At 41.5% G+C, this 16,325-nt stretch overlaps 1 protein-coding gene across 5 annotated transcripts in view; it reads right to left on the bottom strand.

Annotated features, from left to right (window-relative positions):
* The window catches only part of CLASP1 (cytoplasmic linker associated protein 1), a 211,333-nt gene that overhangs the window by 95,682 nt on the left and 99,326 nt on the right, over window positions 1-16,325 (bottom strand). For all 5 annotated transcript variants that reach the window (XM_070950573.1, XM_070950661.1, XM_070950488.1 and 2 more), the window contains exons 9-10: window positions 3,522-3,674; window positions 1,193-1,266 (exon numbers count right to left, since the gene is read on the bottom strand). In XM_070950573.1, coding sequence (XP_070806674.1) covers window positions 1,193-1,266; window positions 3,522-3,674 — 227 coding nt within the window. The remainder of the gene's footprint in view (window positions 1-1,192; window positions 1,267-3,521; window positions 3,675-16,325) is intronic.

Raw genomic sequence — 16,325 nt, 5'->3', positions numbered from 1 at the left:
AACCGGCCAAATACTCTGTTCAAAGAAAATACATTGTATGTTTGTATGTGTGTTTCTAATTATTGTTATTTATTCATATTTGTTCTCTTTTATTCTTTAAAGTTTAACAATTCATTCTTTATCTTAATATCTTTATATTTGTTTGGGGTTGGTTTTCTTCCCTTTCATCTTTTTTATTGTACAGCAATCTTTCTCCTCAAACCTATCACCTCTCTCTTTTCTTTCCTTCTTACTTTCTCTTCCTCCCCCTCTTCTTCTCCTCCCTACTTCCTCTTCCTTTCTCCTTCTCCTCTCTTCCTCCCTCTCTTACCCTCCCTCCTACTCTAATTTCCCTTCCCTTCCTTCATCCCTCTCTATTGCTGTATCCTTTTATGCATATGGACTACTCAGAGGGCTGAAAAAGTTATTTCTGACTGGTCCTCGCACTTTTGACCAGTCGTCGAACTTACGACTGTCCTCACATTTTACGTTTTTGCCCTATCTTGTCACCATGGTGAAGAGAAGCAGTTGTGAAATGAGTGACATGGTTGTTAAGAAAGCTGCACGGGCATAAATGTGAGGATGGTCATAAGTGTGAGGACCGGTCAAAAGTGCAAGGCCCAGTCAGAAATGACTTTTTTCAGCCCTCTGAAAAAAGTCTATGCACATAGCCACGCCCACCCAGTCACATGACCAGCTACACACACCTACACAGTCACGCGACCAGTTAGCCACGCCCACCCAGTCACATGATTGCCAAGCCACACCCCCAACTAAGCCACGCCCACAGAACCTGTTGTTAAAAAAATTGAATCCCACCACTGGTGAAAGGGCCTCATAAGTGGAATAGCCTAGGGCCTCTTTTCATCTAAATCCGGCCCTGACGATTACTGTTAATATCATCCATGACTTAAGACCGTTTGAGATTTAAGAGTGTTCCTCATTAAACAAGTTTCCTCACCATTTCCTTCTGTTTAGTTTACCAAACTTCTCATGGCATGTTCTGCTTTACAGTCTCAAACTAACCTGCTGTCCCACTGGCAATATTGAAAAAAAAAATGATTTGCCAATCCAATCAACTTTACTATCTTGTCTTTGTCCTTCTCTTAGATACAAGCAAAAGTTCCAAACAGTGTCTTTCTAAAAAATGTGTTCTACCTCCACCCTGACATTCTAGTGTGTTTCATTTCTAACCACACTATGAGCCATTTACCTGAACGGTTGGGACATCTTCAAAAGCTTTAATGAAATCCTCCTCATCAATGGCACCAGCTCCTTCTTTAGTTGCTAGAAAATGTAAGAGGGAGGCAACAATAATAGCGATGAAATAAATTTATATAAACTATATGTAAAATAGGTCTTACTGTAGTAAGAGTAAAGAAAAGAAATGGCGAAGCATGCAATGTCTTCAGGAAAAGACTTTCTTAAGGAAAAGATTGAAAAAATCAAAGAAGATAGAATATTGCCTGAAAGATATGAAATTTGTTTTTTCTAAAATGGCGAAGTTTAGAAAAGTTAATAATTTCTATAAATAATTTTATTATAAGTAAAGTATGTGTATTAATGTATTAATGTATATGTGTATACATTGTGTATACATTCATGTATAATTAATGTAAATGTGATATATTTCACTGGGCCATAAGAATGAATCAAGCAATTTAAAACATTAGTTAGATTGGACTCTTTATTTAATTTTGAAAGCTTTCTGAAAGTACTACTGTAAAGTACAGGTCATCCTCGATTTACAACAGTTTGTTTAGTGACTGTTCAAAGTTACAACAGCCCTGAAAAAAAGTGGTTTATGACAATTTTTCACACGACCATTGCAGCATCCCCATAGTCATGTGAATAAAATTCAGATGCTTGGCAACTGTCTCATATTTATCCCAAGGTCACATGATCAGCTTTTCTGACTTTCTGTCAAGCAAAGTTAACAGGGAAGCCAGATTCACTTAATAACCATATTACTAACAAAACTGCAATGATTCACTTATAAACTCTGGCAAGAAAGGTCGTAAAATGGGGCAAAGTCACTTAACCAATGTCTCACTTAGCAACATAAATTTTGGGCTTAAATATCGCTGTAAGTCAAGGACTACCTGTTTATTTATTAAGATAGTTCTCCATCTCCATCATTGGATTTATTCCATTCCATTACCATAAACTAGGCTCAATATTTGAAAAACTACTGGCTTTAGAAGTGCCAGAGAAAAATTGCATCTGAATAAAGTTCTGAACTCAAGAATTTGTCCTATTAAAATGTCGGAAAGTTTTCTTTAAACATTTTAAGCAAAGTTGTTAAGTGATGTACAGGTAGTCATTGTTTAATGATCACAATTGGGATCAGCAACCTGGTTGTTAGGTGAACCGGTCACTAAGAAAACTACGACTGTGCTTATTGTACTATATTAATTTATTTGATTCTTTCTGTTAGTTTTTATTGTTTTAAATGTGGTCTTTTATTCTGTAAGCTGCCTTGAGTCGCCATGAGCGAATAGGCGGCAATATAAATTCAATAAATAAATAAATGATGAATGATAAATAAATAAATAATAAACAAATAAATGATCTTACTTCTGCTTTCCTATGTTTACAGAGCGACAAGGATCCTAAATGCAAGAACTGATTGCGAAATTTCTTAACTATAACTGTTGTACGAGTGTTGTTGTGGTCCACCAGCAGCCTGCGGAGCTGGCAGCGGAGTCGGACAGTGATGAGGCTGAGCAAGAACATGGGCCAGTCATGGAGGCTGGGGAAGGCCTGGATGAGAGCTCTGTGTCGGAGGCAGAGTTGGGCCATTAGAGAGTGATGTGTGGACTTTGGAGCCTCCAGAGGCTGATAGTAGAGAGGCAGAGGAACAGGAGGAGCCTGTTCCTAGTGCACGTATAAGAAGAACTGCCTGAAGGCAGGAGCAGATAAAGCAGAGAGGACAACTTGGGAGTAGGGCCAAGAGATGATCGGCCCTTCCCATAAGGCTTAAAAGACCAGCAACAGTTCTTGGCCTCTTTGCCGGAAAACAACGTTGAGAGAATTGCTTCTTGTTTCACTGTATTCATTTCTTGTTGGCGTCTTCTGCTTATGAATTTTTGCCAAGAAAAGCCTTTGACAGTTTGCCTAATTATACCAAAGTCAATGATAAACTGAGGAATGGTGTTTTGAAGAATTTGCTTTAATTTAGTTTGGACTACGCTGAGAATGAGTTAATTCTCAGCTGTTCTAATAAAGTCTGTTTGTTTTTGAACTGTTTGCATTTAATACTAACTACTTGGGCCTGGGTCACAACATGTGTATGCTCACTAAATGAAGCAGTTGCTAAACGAGGACTACCTCTAGTTACAATAAACGTATTTGATAATATGCTTGATGACATGACACAATCTCAAATATTTTACATAAAACTTTTAGTACATTCCTCAAATCAACAAATAGGTGCACAGAGGGAGGTGTTAGGTTCTACTGTTCCAACCATGCATAAAAAACGTAAGGGCAAAAAAGATTGAAAGAAGTAATGTTTAGGTGTTTGCGGGGGGTTGACCTACCTGGAGTTTTTGCGACTAAAGCTACTGCTCCTACCCTTCGAGCAGTGCCCGTCCCAGTTTTTCGAGATAATGAGGGAGCCTTTGAAGAGGTTGAAGAACTGGCTGAGGATGGTCGGTTCCCATCCACTGAGTCATCATCATCAAAATGTTTATCTACAAAGCAAGCACAACATAAAATTCAGAGAGTTACTTGTAACCATCACCCATTTTGGAGCAAGTTTGCTCTGCAAATATGAACAAATGAAATACATATATTACAGCAGGACACAACCTGTTATTCAGTATCATGAACATGGAGATATTTGCCTGTCTGGACCCTGCCACTTAAAACTAAACATACATTATATTGCTTTCGAATGACCATTGGAAGACAGAGGGCTTCAAAAGATAATTATGTAAAAACTGAGTTAAGTCCATGTGTCTATTATAAATGTAATGTGTAACAACCTTCATGTTACTGCTCCTTATGTACATTTCCAAATTAGTTTGATAATTTTCCTTTTTCAAACTAAATAATTGTGGATTTCTATTAAGCATTTTAGTATTTCTATGTGTTGATTTTTTTTTAAAAAAAAACATCTATTTGATGAATGTTTTATACTAATACTGAATATTACTTCTCTGGATGTTCCTCTGTTATAAAAGTATGATGTATAAAATATAGGTTGAGCTCCAAGTACCCTGTTTCCCCCAAAATAAGACATCCCCTGATAATAAGCCCACTCGGGCTTTTGAGCACATGGCAATAAGGCCAAGCGCTTATTTCAGGGTTCAAAAAAATATATAAGACAGGGTCTTATTTTCGGGGAAACACGGTAAACACATTTGTTTATACTCAAATGTGGCCTCTTTGTGGAATACTTTTATTCTGATGGCTAACGCTCACACTCATATCACAACCTAGTTTGGAAGGCTCCCCAGTGTCAAAAGCGTAAGGCTACAGGGTTTACAAAACTAATTTCCTAGGTCTTTGGAGTCTGACCACTGGGAATAAATGTCTGTGTGATACCTAACAAATCCATCACATTTTAAAATTTATTGCTGACAGTGATCCATACCAAATGCCTTTGTTTCAGTCTATTTCTACTCAACAACATATTCAACACACACCTCCCTTCTTACACGAGTGAAACATGTGGGAGATACAGACCTAGCTATAATACCACACCCTCTGATTTTTTTTTAAAGTGACTCTGTGAACTATTAGTAATAAGAAGATCCATGTTCTGCATACTGTATTTCAATGCAGGTCATCAGCAATGAAATCACTGAACCATGCGCTCATAAAAGGGTGCAGACTAACACCTTTAGAGCTTCAATTAAGCTATCTGCTCATCTTAGTCTAATTTTGTTATTGGCACTTGTGGAAAAGATGTATCTTCTTATCCTTAGGACCGTGATAAATTTTTACAAGCAAAATGAAACATTCAATTATTGTACAAACTAGGTCTTTATCAAAGCAAAAGAGTTTTAATTCGAAGTTTTAATTAGTTGAATTAATTAGTTCAAAACCTGGTTGCTGAGCAGATCAGAAGTAAAACGAATAGCATAAACAGATGAACAGAAGATTGTTCTCTCTCTCATACACTCCTCAGGGGTGTGGCTTCCTATATTGAAGTGTTAACTAAAGAAAGTACGATTTTCAGTAGTTTCTTTTGAGAAGCACATTTTGTTTTTCATAATGATTCAAAGAAAATATTCCTTGTAACAATACTCCAGGAAAATGCATTGCTCTTTAAAGATGATATATAATCAGCCAGAATTTCACAGAGTTTAAAAAGGCATTTAAATATCTGTAATAATTTTTTTAAAAATCAATCTAAATAACAGTTTGAATAACATTACATTTCCACACTTAATTTTCACTGTTAACAATCTAAGCTATTCATTTCCAGACATCAGGTTTTTGAGAGCACATGTGCAGAGCAGAAAGAGAAACAAAGAACAGGTTAAAAATCTGAACATATCAGGAAATGGGAATCTAACAGTCAGATCTATACTATAAAGTCAGAGTAAAATCCACCCCTTATGACAGCTGAGTGCTACATAATAGTTCACATAGAAGGATGATGTTTGCAAGTCAAACAACACATTTCATAAAGCTATATCCAAACCTGCTTTGCCTTCCACTGGTTTCAATGGACTTTAAACCAGACAGTACACAGCTCCCTACATTTAGCCATTATCCATCCATCGCTGCTGTTTCTTCTGTTTCTACAAAGCTCATTTATGAATGACCGTCTAGCTTTACATAGACACATGCCTTGTTTAAAGAGGCCTTTGTCTGTCCCTATTAACAGTTAAGCAAATTTTAAATAATGCTTAATGATCTTTTTTTTTTTTGTTCCTCACTGAAGGGGGAAAATTTCATATACACATACACACACAGAGAGAGAGAGAAAATTGCTTACAGGAGCATATCCTTTTGCAAATAAGCTTCTTCAACATTCCTTCATATTTTCCATAGCGAGCTTAGAGGTAACACTGTTTCACAGGCAGCTGCGGCTTCCAAGTCCAAGGCATAATCAATCTTTGCCCCCTGTGTTCATTAAGCATGCAGTTTCACACCCAGCATTCGACAACCCAGGCTTGAGCACTGTTTAGAAGCCTGTGATTGGAGAGTTGAGCCAGCCGATGCACCCTTCCCAAGCTTTTGAGGGGCAAAAGTGGAAGGTTATTAAAGGCACCCGCAGCAGAGAATCTCTTCAGGAGCTGCTTTGACCAGCAAGAAAAAAAGAGCTGAAGTTCATTCCTCCGGGAAGTCTAATGGGAGCATCTTAACAGCTTGTCATCATTTCTCCATGACAAATGCGTTTGCATATATTTGTCATTATGTTGCTTTAAAAGCTCACTTCCTAACATCAGTCTACCAGGTATAAAATTACAAGAAACAAGAGGTGATGCCAGGAAGTCAGAAAAATGCATGGGAAGGAAGAGATAAAAATAATGCCCCACCCTCAGCTGTACAAATTCTCTACAAAAATTGCAAGAATACTTCTACAATACCCAAACAAAGCTTTGTCAACTTCAGTATTCACAATTCTGTTCCTAAATCTGTTGCTCTTGATTAAACTTGCAATTGTGTTTCATTCCTCCTTTCCTTTCAAGGGGATCTTTTAAGTGTTTTCGTAGCTATTCATTTAATTCATTTATTTAGCTTGTTATATCATCAACATATTTTCCAGAGTAAATTTTTAGAAGCAGCTAGAGAGACTATGTTCCCAGGTTACAGATATCCTTGCTTAACCATCCTAATTGGGACCGGAATTTCTGATGCTAAACTATGCAGACATTAGGCAAAACATCACGTGACTATACTGCTTAAAAGATGGCAGTTCTGGTAGTTACGGTAGTGGTCGTTAGGACAGGATTTCACACTCCTGTTCTGTCACGCTCACCCCTGCTTATACTCCCCCTGCCTAGCTCCCCTTATCTCTGCTGTTTTGACCACGTACATTACACTGCCTAATCCCACCACCCCTTCCAACCTCACCAGACCTTCAGAGTGCAGGGCAGCCTAAAGGACAGTGATGGGGGAGTTAAGGCAAATTCCTAAGCTTCACAATGAGCAGATTTTAGCATTTTTAAAGGTTTTTTTAATCCATGTAATAATAGCAATAGCACTTAGACTTATATACTGCTTCACAGTGCTTTACAGCCCTGTCTAAGCGATTTACAGAGTCAGCATATTGACCCGAACAATTTGGGGCCTCATTTTACCCATCTTGGAAGGATTAGAGACTGAGTCAACCTTGAGCTTGGTGAGATTTGAACTGCCAAATTGCAGGCAGCCAGCAGTCAGCAGGAGTGACCTGCAGTACTGCACTCTAACCACTGCACCACCACGGCTCTAATCTGGTTAATGTCATGCTGCCTGGATTTCTAAAATAAAGAATTCATGACATCAGAATTCTTTTTCGTGCTCTGATTAATTACATGTTTTCTCTCTGTTCATTGCCCTCTTGTACCAATATAATCTAGGCCAGGAATCAGCAACCTGCGGCTCTGGAGCTGCATGTGGCTCTTTCATCCCTCTGCTGCGGCTCCTGTCACTCAAAATATGTGTCACAACCGCCAATGTGTGACACCCACCAGCACATAATTTATTGATTTATTCAACCCCCGGTAGGCCAACCATGGATAAATCCAAGAAAAGTTTCAGAAGAAAACCTTTAATTCAACTACATATGGTAGTTTTGTGTCTGCTCAAGAAATAGTCAGGTACGGGAAGGGTTTTGTGGCTCCCGGTGTTTTCTTTTCTGTGGAAAACGGGTCCAAATGGCTCTTTGAGTGTTTAAGGTTGCAGACTCCTGATCTAGGCCAATAAAAAAGAACATATCTCTAGTCCAAAGGCAAGTACTTCTAAAGATCTCTGGGTTCCCAGACAACTAAAAAGATCACTAAGTGGTAAATTCAATCTTTCATTATTTCAGCTGAAGTCAATTTACTTCTTGCCTTACTGCCAGACAGTATTCACAAATTACTGTTGGCCCCCACCATATTGCTTTTCCAAAAGACCTAAAAACGGTTTTGTCAGCAGGCCTGGGGAGCATGAATGGAGAAGGAGCCAATCAAGCAGTTGATTTGATTGTGTTGTTGCTGGCATGGATGGGGTGGGTGGAGTTTTTATGTGGTGTTTTAAATGTTGTAAGAGGCCTAGAATTGTGAATTGGTCTCTCTCTCTCTCTCTCTCTCTCTCTCTCTCTCTCTCTCTCTCTCTCTCTCTCTCTCTCTCTGTGTGTGTGTGTGTGTGTGTGTGTGTGTGTGTGTGTGTATGTGTGTGTGTTTAATTAATTAATTAATTAATTAATTTGTTGAGCAGAAACAAAATGACAGCAAATTAAGCAACAATGATTAAAAAGAAAAAGAAAAAAGGGAAGGGAAGGGGAAAAGGCTATTTGGTTTCCTATTTCCCCCTTTTTGTGCCTCTGCCCATCATTTCTTCTTAAACCTCTTGCCTCTTTTAAAACAAACAGAAGCAGGGCATCAATTCCTTCTCCTTTCAGTGCTTCTCTATACTATACTTTAAATAACAGAGATAAAAAATAATTGTCATGGGGACAAATGCAACCAAATGTTTGTGTAGGTTTCAATACTAGAGTTTAGAAACAAACTCTGTTAATCTGTGATACAACTGTATGTATAACTAGAATTGAGAGAGCGCATTTATCCACAACATTTATCACATTAAAGTCAAGAAAAACTAAGGGCTACATAGGGACAAACTGAATCTCGAAGAGGTGAAGTTGCCTGAGCCCCAACTGTAAGAGTAGATGCTTTCACTCATGTTGCTAAGGGAATGTCTCCCCATGTGCTGTGTTTATGTTCTCCCCATGTGTATGAGACTCAAGGGAACCTAAGGGCAAGAACATGTAAGGAAACCCAACATGTTTTCAGTTCTTAATACACCAAAAGGCTGTTATAGCAGCATAAATGGGATAATGGGGTCAAAAGTTGGTGTCAAACCTTGTTATTCAAAATACCACCGGGTCTCTCTTATCTATCTATCTATCTATCTATCTATCTATCTATCTATCTATCTATCTATCTAATTTCTATACTGCCCTACTCCCGAAGGACTCAGGGCAGTGAACAGCCAAAATAAAATACAGATAATACAAACATTAAAAATCCATTAAAATTATTAATTTTTTTGGCCAAAACAAATTTAAAACACCCAATTTATAACAAATTAAACGATTTAAAATTTAAAAGGGAGAGTTAGGCCAGACCAGCCTGCTGAAATAAAAATGTTTTGAGAGCACGACGAAACGTGTGCAGATCCGGGATCATCCGTAACTCCGGGGGGAACTCGTTCCAGATGGTAGGTGCCCCCACAGAGAAGGCTCTCCCCCTGGGGGCCGCCAGTCGACACTGTTTGGCCGACAGCACCCTGAGAAGCCCCTCTCTATGGGAGCATACTGGTCGGTGAGAGGCTATTGGTAGCAGAAGGCGGTCTCGTAAGTACCCCAGTCTGATGCCATGGAGCGCTATAAAGGTGATAACCAAAACCTTGAAGCGCACCCGGAAGACCACCGGGAGCCAGTGCAGCTCACGCAGGAGGGGGGTCACATGGGAGCGCCATGCCGCTCCCATAACCACCCACACGGCCGCATTCTGGACCAGCTGGAGTCTCCGGGTGCTCCTCAAGGGGAGCCCCATGTAGAGAGCATTGCAGTAGTCCAGGCGGGAAGTAACGAGAGCATGAGTGACCGTATTTAACGAGTCCCGATCCAGAAAGGGACGCAACTGGCGAATCAGGTGGACCTGATAAAAAGTCCCCCTGGCCACAGCCGTCAAGTGCTCTTCCAAAGACAGCCGTGAGTCCAGGAGGACTCCCAAGTTGCGAGCCCCCTCCGTGGGGGCCAATGACTCGCCCCCAATAGTCAGTGATGGCACCAACTGACTATATCGGGATGTCGGAAACCACAGCCACTCGGTCTTGGATGGGTTGAGCCTGAGTCTGGTTCTCCCCATCCAGATCTGTACAGCCTACAGCCACCGGGACATCACTTCAAAGGCATCATTGCATACTGATGGTACTTCACCCCGAAACCACGGATGATCTCACCTAGCGGCTTTACATAAATGTTGAACAGAAGGGGCGAGAGGACCGACCCTTGTGGCACCCCACATACAAGGGGCCTTGGGGTCGACCTCTGCCCCCCTGTCAACATGGACTGCGACCGGTCAGAGAGAAAGGAGGAGAACCACCATAGGACGGTGCCCCCCACCCCTAACTCCTCTAGCCGGTGCAGCATGATACCATGGTCAATGGTATCAAAAGCCGCTGAGAGGTCTAATAGGACTAGGACAGAGGAACAACCTCTGTCCCGAGCCCTCCAGAGATCATCAACCAATGCCGTTTCTGTGCTGTACCGAGGCCTGAAGCCCAACTGGAACGGATCCAGATACGACGATTCATCCAGGTACTGAGGGAGCTGTCGCGCTACCACACTCTCAACAACCTTCCCAATGAAGCGAAGGTTGGAGACTGGACGATAATTAGCCAACACTGCCGGGTCCAGGGAAGGCTTCTTGAGGAGAGGTCTCACCACCACCTCTTTCAAGGCGGTGGGGAAGACACCCTCACTCAGAGAAGCATTTATAATTCCCTGGAGCCAGCCTCGTGTAACCTCCCGAGAGGCCAGCACCAACCAGGAGGGACACGGGTCCAGTAAACATGTGGCTGCGCTCAGTCTGCCCAGTATCCTGTCCACGTCTTCAGGCGTCACAGAATCAAACTCTTCCCAGATAATACTCACAAGACCTGCCTCTGTCCTCCCCACTGAATCTACCCAGTCAGAGTCCAGGTGTTCCCGAATCTGAGTGATTTTGTCATACAGATACTGTACAAAATCCTCGGCTCTACCCTCCAAGGGGTCCTCCCACGCTTCCTGGTGGAGCAGGGAGCGGGTCACCCTAAACAGGGCGGCCGGGCGATTATCTGATGATGCAATAAGAGTGGCAAAATAGTTATACTTCACCGCTTTTATCGCCACCAGGTAGGTCTTAATATGAGACCTTACCAGTGTTCGGTCAGATTCAGAATGGCTGGCCCTCCAACCGCTCTCCAGGCGTCTTTTCCGGCGCTTCATCTCCCTCAGCTCCTCGGTGAACCAAGGAGCCAGGCGAGATCGGTGCCGGGTCAGAGGCCGCAAAGGCACAACCCGATCCAAAGCTCCAGCGGCCGCCCTATCCCAGGCGGCCACCAGTTCTTCAGTCGAGCCGTGTGCCAAAGCCTCAGGAAATGGCCCAAGCCCCGTCTGGAACCTATTTGGATCCATCAGGCGCCTGGGGCGGAACCACCTCAACGGTTCCGCCTCCCTGCGGCGGGGTGCGGTGGTTCGAAGGTCAAAGTGAAGGAGGGAATGATCCGACCATGACAAGGGCTCAATCACTATATCCCCTATCTCAAGATCACTCAACCAGTGACCAGAGACAAAAACCAGGTCCAGCGTGTTTCCCCCCATGTGAGTAGGGCCATGAACTAACTGGGTCAGGTCCATGGCTGTCATGGAAGCCATGAACTCCCGAGCCACCTCAGACGCCTCACCGGCAGATGGCAGGTTAAAATCCCTCATGACCATAAGCCTGGGGGTGTCAACCGCCACCGCTGCTATAACGTTGAGCAGCTCGGGCAGGGCTGCTGCCATGTGGCAGGGAGCCAGGTGCCTAGTAGTTTCTACCACCTAACTTACACAGGGTGCCTTACCTGAAGTCCTTCCCCTAACTTTAATCTCTAAGAGAGATGGGACATCCACAATCTGTACTGTCTTTCTGGTGTATAAGAACTTAAAAAAAAATTCTATAACACTATTTCTATATGTTGAGGGGTGTAACTTGAGGATTCAAGCCTTCTTTCTTCCTTGTCTCAAAGATGTTTTTCAAGAGGCAACTGAGCTTTCTTGTTTTTCTTTGAAGACGTTTCACTTCTCATCCAAGAAGCTTCTTCAGCTCTGACTGGATGGTGGGGAATGGAAGGGTTTATATTCCTTGCAGACAGCTGGTCATTTGTGTCTTCAAAGAAAAAAAAAAAAAAGGAAGTCCGGTTGCCTCTTGAAAAAGCATCTTTGGGACAACCATGACCCGGTTGGCTGGGAATCTCCATAGACATTCTTTCTTCCTTTTTGACAACATATACTGATTTTCACAAAGACTGGACAAATTAAACTTTGGAAAGAGGGATCTAAATTAAAGTGCAATGCTCCAGTCAGAACACAATATAGTGCTGCCGTCCCTCAAACTGCTTGTATACAACCAGGCTCAGGATCTTACAGAACTCAAACTTACCAAGGAAAACTGATGATTTAAAAACTGTAAATCTGTATTCAGGAAAATAATCCAAAATGTGTGAATTGTGCAGCATGTATACATGTAGACCCAAAGTATACAAAGGTATAAGCACAAGTGGCAAAACAAACAAACAAACAAACAAACAAACAAACAAACAAACAAACTCTAACATAAACTCAGAAAAATAAGCCAAATACAGATTCTTAGCTAAAAATAAATATATCAGTTTATGGGCAATATATAGCCTATTCATTTTCATTCAGCTAGCAAGAGTGACTTTGTGCTAAATGAAGAGAACCAAGAGGAATCAAATGGTACAAAGACTAATGCAATCTTCAGCTGCCCACAAGAAAACCAACACTTCCAGTGGAGAAAAATAGAGAAACAGAATCTATAAGGCAAACACTGATACTGGCTAAATACTATAAATAGAATTTGCTAATACCTGCCTCTTGGAAGAACAAACAACTGCATATTCTTTAGAACCAAATGTGGTATTCAGCCAGTTTGGACCAGTTCAGGCAAACTAGTAGCTGAAATCGCGGGTAGGCCCGCCCACCTGTCCCAGCACTATGCCATCCTATTTAGGCACGTTTTTGAGGCCAGGTGTATGTGTGGAAGGCAGGCATGCGTGCGAACTGGGGGCGCACACGAGGCGAACTGGTAGTAACAAAATGTGAAGCCCATCGCTGTTTAGAACAATTTGTCTGCCTTTCATTATTGTTTAAAGCAGGGGTCCCCAACCCCCAGACTGTGGTCCAGTGTCGGGCTGCAGCCCATCGGGAACTGGGCCACGCAAACAGCGGGAGAGCAGGTGAGTGGGCAAAGCTGTATTTGTACAAGCAGCGCATGTGCAAAACCATCTCCTCCCCTCTGCCACCGCTGATTCGCAGAGCCAGAAAGGTTGGGGATCACTGGTTTAAAGGTTATATTTCAAAGTAATAAGTGTATTACTCATGGATTCCTAACTTTGTTTTATGCATTTTTGCTCCAGCTGATTTTGGACATTTAACAAAATGAAATTGTGCAATGTTGAGATAGTACTTTGTTTTGCCCACTGTTCAAAATCATTTGTACCTTAAAATTGTGTGTCCACTGCTAGTCAGAAGTGGACAAGTTATCTGTCAGAAGCAAAAATGTCCTGTTTCAAAGTATTTCAATAAAGTTTGTTGTGCCAAATTTGGGGACTCAAAGGACATGGTGAAGAGAAAACAGCTAGATTAGTCCAACTTCAATCTGGGTTTAAAACCATGGAAGTAAAACCAGAGATTCAAGGAAGCAGAGGCAAAGAATAATCAAGAAGCACACCTAAGTGTAAGTCAACAAAACAGAACAAGGCTGAGATTTAGCAAGCATCTAAGCAGTGAGTGATAGTAAATTCTTCCTCATGCAGACCATTAAAAAAAAAACAATTATAGGAAGAAGAAATAGAAGCAAAACCCCCAAACATGTTGCTAGGAGAGATGGAACAGACGGCTCCTGGGAATATTTTTCCCCACTCATCTTTTAAAAAGACATTAGTATCAAGCAAGAGAATAAGAAAGTGGAGATTAGCACTTCCGTTTTCATTTACCAGAGGCCAAGACTGGCAATACTATTGAATAATTGGACAGGCCATGATTAAGATTCATGACAAATCTCCTTTTAAAGAAGGCAGAGCTACATCTGTTTTTAATGTAGCTTGACACCTCTGCAAAAATGATGAGTTATTTACTGGATTAAAGGCAAGTAAACAAGTACAATAAAGAAAAACAAATGCACACAAAGAAACTGAGAACAAAACACCCAGGATGGAGCTTGAATATAATTTCTTTAGTTGCTTTCTTCTTCTCCTCTGCAAAATATTTTTTATGATAATTCAACTTTCTATGAATTCTATTATTAGAATGTCAATTGATCTGATTTAAATTTATATTTCCATATTATCTATTTTAGTCATTTTTTCTGAGACATGATTAAACCAAACAGAATTGAATAGAAAGAGCCTCGTTTTAACCACCAATGAGCTTCCAGTAATTTGGGGTTTCCTCATACACTGAGAAAACAAGTACAATCTTGGGCAGAGTTATGAGGTAAAGATCAACCTTCACTTACTGTTCCTGACACCGATGAGCAACATTGCTGTTTCTCAACTACAGTTAATCAGCAAAGAAACATCTACTTGGTTTACAGGGTGGGAAGAGGAGAAGAAAGGCTTTCAACTACACCACTCCAAGTGATGCTAATCAATGATTTTGCTCCTGAGGTAAAAAAGGCTATGACACAAAGAAAGAGAATGGTTAATGGATATGCATGAGTGGAGAGGCATGAGTGAGCAGAGAGATGATGGGGAGGGGCAATCAATTTGCACAAGCAGAAGCCAACTACAGGTAGTTCTCAATTTAGAACCACAATTAGGATAGGAATCTCAGTCACTGAGTGAAGCAGTCATTAAGCAAAATGCCCAGGTGACTGTTTTGCTCAACCACTGTAATCCTGGCACTCCAGATTAGGGTTGTTAAGTGGTCTCCTGGCTCATTAAATGGACAAAGCAGAAAGAGCTGCCTGTCAAGTTCAGCTTCCCTCTATATGTGGAAGAATACTGCTCCAGCAGACTACAGGAATGGAGGTTGGATCTTTGGGATCTGAGTTCCATTTCTCTACCTTGCCAAATGAGTTGATGAACTCCTTTGGCCAGGTAAGCAGTTTCTTTAGCCAGCCCTCAAAGATAAGAGGGAATCCTCTCAGCAGGCAGCAGCAGCTTGCAACTTTTCCTGATGGCTTGCCCATTGACTTTCTGGGAAAGCTGGTGGAGAAGATTGCAAATGGTAATTATATATTAAGTAGTTGCCAGTGAAAACTGGCTGGGAAACATTCAAACTGTGAGCATGTGACTTTAGGGAGGGAGAGGGTGTGGCATAGTGTTTTACAATAGCTGGAAGTTTTTTATGGCCATAGAACAACCTTACTAAGTGGGTCAAGTGGTTATTAAACAACCGGTCATAAGTTAAGAACTACCTGTTCTCTATTGTTTAAATCATACTAGCATGAGGAAGAACTCTACAGCTTCTGGAGAATGTTCATGAATGGTTAAATAAATACTTTGCAAAGTTAAAATCCTCCCAATTGAAATTGATTTGTTTTCTACACTTAAATACAAATATGGAAATGAATTTTATTTTAGATGAAGACCAGCACAATTTATTGGAAAATTGTAGATTGCCTAAGAATCTGTAAAAGTATTCCTCTGTTAGTAACATAACAACAGAAACTACAGTCGTATGCTACATTGCATTAAATTCATCACTGATACAGCCAGAAGGACAGTATTCCGGGGATGGGCACCATTAAGGTCTGAACCTGGGAACAAGCAATTTCCAGGTTATAGATACCATTACATCAGGGGTGTCAAACTCAATTTCATTGAGGGTGGCATCAGGGTTGTGTTTGACCTCAGATGGCCAGGGTGGGCATGTCCAGCTTGATGTCACTTGTGTTGGGGGCGCCAGTGGTGGCCCGAGTGTTCTGCCAGCGAAAACGGGCTCCCAAGCTCTGTTTTTGGCTGCAATGGCCTCTTGCAACCCTCTGCCAGCAAAAATGGAGCACCGGGGGGGGGGGGAGAGGCCCTCGCAAGCTCCGTTTTCACTGGCAGAGACACCATGGGCTGGCCCTTTGCTGTTTCCAGGGTGGCCCCGCAAGGCAGATCTAAGCACCCCCTGGGCCTTGAGTTTGACACCCCTTTATTACATAAACATATCTCAGCTTGCTAAATATCTGTTAATTCAGAAGGGTGGAAGGAAACAACCTTATACATTTATACAACTATACAAAATATACAACTTACGGATGACTTTGCTCCATACTGGGCAATTAACTTCTGAGTTTGAGGCTTTAAACATAGTTGAGTGGTATTTGGAAGTACTCCTCCAAATCTAGCAATGAGCAGAATTAAGGATAAGGATCTGTAGACTTGCAATTTACTGCTGAGACTGAGCATGATACTGATAAAACACTAAGATCTATAGCTAA

Source organism: Pituophis catenifer, unplaced genomic scaffold (genome assembly GCF_029215685.1).
Source record: "Pituophis catenifer annectens isolate HBS135680 unplaced genomic scaffold, rPitCat1.0.hap2 SCAF_1, whole genome shotgun sequence".
NCBI lineage: Eukaryota > Metazoa > Chordata > Lepidosauria > Squamata > Colubridae > Pituophis > Pituophis catenifer.
The sequence above is the reverse complement of the archived record's forward strand: the minus strand, read 5'-3'. Positions and strand labels throughout refer to the sequence as shown.